A 3,313-nucleotide genomic window follows, 5' to 3' on the forward strand; every position below is an offset into this window, starting at 1 on the left:
ATTGTTTATATATATATATATATATATATATATATATATATATATATATATATATATATATATATATATATATAAAGTTGACATAAGGATAGCCGATTAACCCTTTTATTTTGTCTAAAATGACCATTTAGATCCTACAAAACCCAATCTTATGCCCCCATAAAGCCAGAAAATAATTTAAGATCTATTTAAACTGAAAGTTAGAAATTTCAATAGGCTAAAGTGTCATTTTTGCCTTACATATATACAAATCTTTTTCTGCTATAGGAACTCGAAACAAGTGAAGAAATAGAGACGCTGTCATTGATAATAGGAATTTCCTTATGCCACATAAAGCCAAAATAAATTTAGGTCTATTGAAACTATAAGTCGGAATTTCGATAGGCTAAGGTGTCATTTTCGCCTTATATATACAAATCTTTTTCTCTGCTTTAGGAACTCAAAACAAGTGAAAAAGTAGAGACACCGTCAGCGATAATAGTGATTTCTTTATGCCCCATATATATAGCTAAAGTGTCATTTTCGCCACATATGTATACAAATCTTTTTCTGCTTTAGGAACTCGAAACAAATGAAGAAGTAGAGAGACCATCATTGATAATAGTGATTTCCTTAACTATTTGATCGAGTGATTCCTCATCCTTGATTATGTTCGTATGAGAGATCCCATCAACTTTAATAACTTTAAGCCTTTGATTCTCTTCGTCCCTCCACTCATCCACCAAAGCCAACAAGCTCACCATGTTCACCGTCCCATCTCCATCTCCGTACACAATCTCCGGCTGCTTATCAAACCCTTCTTCTCCATAATACAAAGATTCTGGTGTCTGAACTCCACTTCCGATAATACATGTTACCGGAATTCCTGGTGCAGCCAACTTCTCCACCAAAGGCAAGATTCGTTTCTGGTAAGGCTGCACCCCTTCAGGAAACCCGATATCTTCTAAAAATCTTGAAATATCAAAAGATGAATAAGTCGAGTTTCTGGTAACAACAAGTGGTTTCTCCCGCGGGAACTGCCTTATACGTGGCAATAGCCATAAGTTGCTCTCTGAGCTCCGTTGTTCGTTTCTAACAAGCAAAGGGTTTACCAGGGGGACTCCTAGTGAATTTCCGGATGCAAAAGTCAACATCTCGTCCACCGTACCACCCCATGGTGCCGCCAATGCGATGAAGTGTTTGATGTATTGTTGCCGCCAGGACGGTGGGTTGCGGTTGAGGAGTTGGAGGACGAAGAGGCCACCGAGGCTGTGGGAGATGAGAACGACGGGGTTTCCACCATTTGAATCACTTGCTTCCTCGATTAACTGCTTTAGGTTTTGGAGGAAGGTGGACCCGACGTCGCAAGGATGTCCCTCTGCCGCAAGGCCATAACGGAAATCGTAAGGTGCTCCGAACATGGTTTTGTTATCGGTGTAGCCAAGCTCTTGTAGAGACTCCACCAATGGTTCCATGTAACTCGTTATGTGCCTGTGAATTTTGTAAAAAATATGAAAATATCCATTTGTAAAAGATCTCGTCAATCCAAGACATTATCGGGTTATAAAAGATTTAACTATATCATTAAATTCATGTTAATATTGCAAAAGATTCAACTATTTAGCGAATTTTTATTAATTAGCTTCTAATAGTTATTTTTATCATTTTTACCTATTGAATAAAAATATAAAAGAAAAGATAACTAATAGAGAAATCTCAAAATAAATATTAAAATTAAGAAATTTGATGAAGAGAGAAAATTAGTAGATTTCACACTTTATTGTTTTGTTTGAGTACGAAGATAAATAAAAACAAAAGATAGAAGATAAATAAAAACAAAAGATAGAAAGATATTTAATTTTTCAACTAGTTACATTATTAGTATGATATATCATCTCCCATATATTCAAAATGACATCAATATTGAATATTATTGATATTTAAATTTCTTTTATATTATTATAATTTTAAAAACAAATAGAATTATTTCATGGTTTATTTAAAAAAAAAAGTCAAAATAAACATAAAAACTATTGAGACTAATTATAGACCTCTAAAAAAAGTATAAATTGAAATGTGAAGTATATATACTAATGTCATGGTCGTGTAATTGGCCCAACAATAGCATAACTTGATAATAATCCAATAAATTATTTAACAAGAGTAATCTTTTATAATAAAAGTTATGTACAAACAATAATAATTTAGTTTCATTTGTTTGTTTTATATAGCATATTTTTTTATTTTATCCTATCAGAGCCATATAGATTTTTTTTTAAATCTATTCAACTTTAAAATTGTTATTTTAATACAAGATACATCGTTGTTATAAAGTGGAAGACATATCAAATTACCACGCTAAAAAAATTACACATATCTAATAAAAATAAATGAAAGTTGAACTTCTGTTAAGTAATTGAAAGTAAATTGTTATATCCCCATTTCAAAAGTCATCGTTATTTATTACGATTTAGGTGTTAAGAAATTGATGGAATCTTTAACAACGTTGATGTGAAAATTGATCAAATTAAACGATATGATGAAAAGAAATTGGAAGTTTGGATTAATTACTTGAGATTAGGATCGAGGTAGAGTAGGGACTGAGTGGAACCAAACTGACACACCCGCGTCTCAACTCCCGGAGCATTTCTGTAATCATCCAATTCTGGGTGGTAGTAAAGCGTCATTCGTTCAGCAAAACACTCCAAGAATGGTGCTAATAATACACCGACGTCAAACCACAGGCGGAACCAACCTCCCTCCTGCTTCTTAACTGGGTAGAATCGGCTGCATAGCCAGCTCGTCCCCTTATACTCCGCCGTCAATCGGGCTTCTAGCTGGTTCCCGCCGGCTCCAGGGACCAGAACCACCGGATAGAGCTGGTGGTGGTGGTTATCGTTGATTATCGCCCGGCAGGTGGACGGCACCACAGCCACCATCATAGTAATAACCATCATGACCGTGGCCACATTGACCACCACACTCCCTCCCATAGCAATCGGAGTGGGATACTGTCGATGATTGCTGTTGAGATGCGAAGAATGTGGTTGATATAGAAAGTGATACGTGCATCAATTATTGTCCATACATATATAAAAAGTACAATCTAAATGTTGCTAAGGACTTAAACACTATTAAACCTGATAAAGGCTTAAATACATATTCACACTGTTAAAACGATCGGTCTTTCCGTAAGGAGTAATTATTTTAAATGAAAAGTTACCGGTCAAAAATGACTATCCTAAATGAAAAGTTATATGAAAAGTTATGAGTTTAAGGCTATGAACGAAACATACGAGACATAAGTAATATTTAAGAGTATATTGCCGTTCCC

At 34.7% G+C, this 3,313-nt stretch overlaps 1 protein-coding gene across 1 annotated transcript; it reads right to left on the reverse strand.

Annotated features, from left to right (window-relative positions):
* Nucleotides 1-473: 473 nt before the first annotated feature.
* On the reverse strand, nt 474-3,072 carry LOC145137242 (alpha/beta-Hydrolases superfamily protein). The gene is made up of 2 exons (XM_079071386.1): nt 2,551-3,072; nt 474-1,470 (listed from the first exon to the last, which is right to left on the reverse strand). The coding sequence occupies exons 1-2, from the start codon at nt 2,970-2,972 to the stop codon at nt 555-557; spliced, it is 1,338 nt and encodes a 445-aa protein (XP_078927512.1). The 5' UTR covers nt 2,973-3,072; the 3' UTR covers nt 474-554.
* Between the last annotated feature and the right edge of the window lie 241 nt (nt 3,073-3,313).

Source organism: Lactuca virosa, chromosome 9 (genome assembly GCF_052849685.1).
Source record: "Lactuca virosa cultivar CGN04683 chromosome 9, Lactuca_virosa_CGN04683_v6, whole genome shotgun sequence".
NCBI lineage: Eukaryota > Viridiplantae > Streptophyta > Magnoliopsida > Asterales > Asteraceae > Lactuca > Lactuca virosa.

Excerpts from the sequence above, each read along its gene's own strand:
- LOC145137242 (XM_079071386.1), bottom strand. The coding sequence starts at position 2,972 with ATGGGAGGGAGTGTGGTGGTCAATGTGGCCACGGTCATGATGGTTATT. Across the intron at positions 1,471-2,550 it reads TACCTCGATCCTAATCTCAA|GCACATAACGAGTTACATGG; the intron begins GTAATTAATCCA and ends CAAAATTCACAG.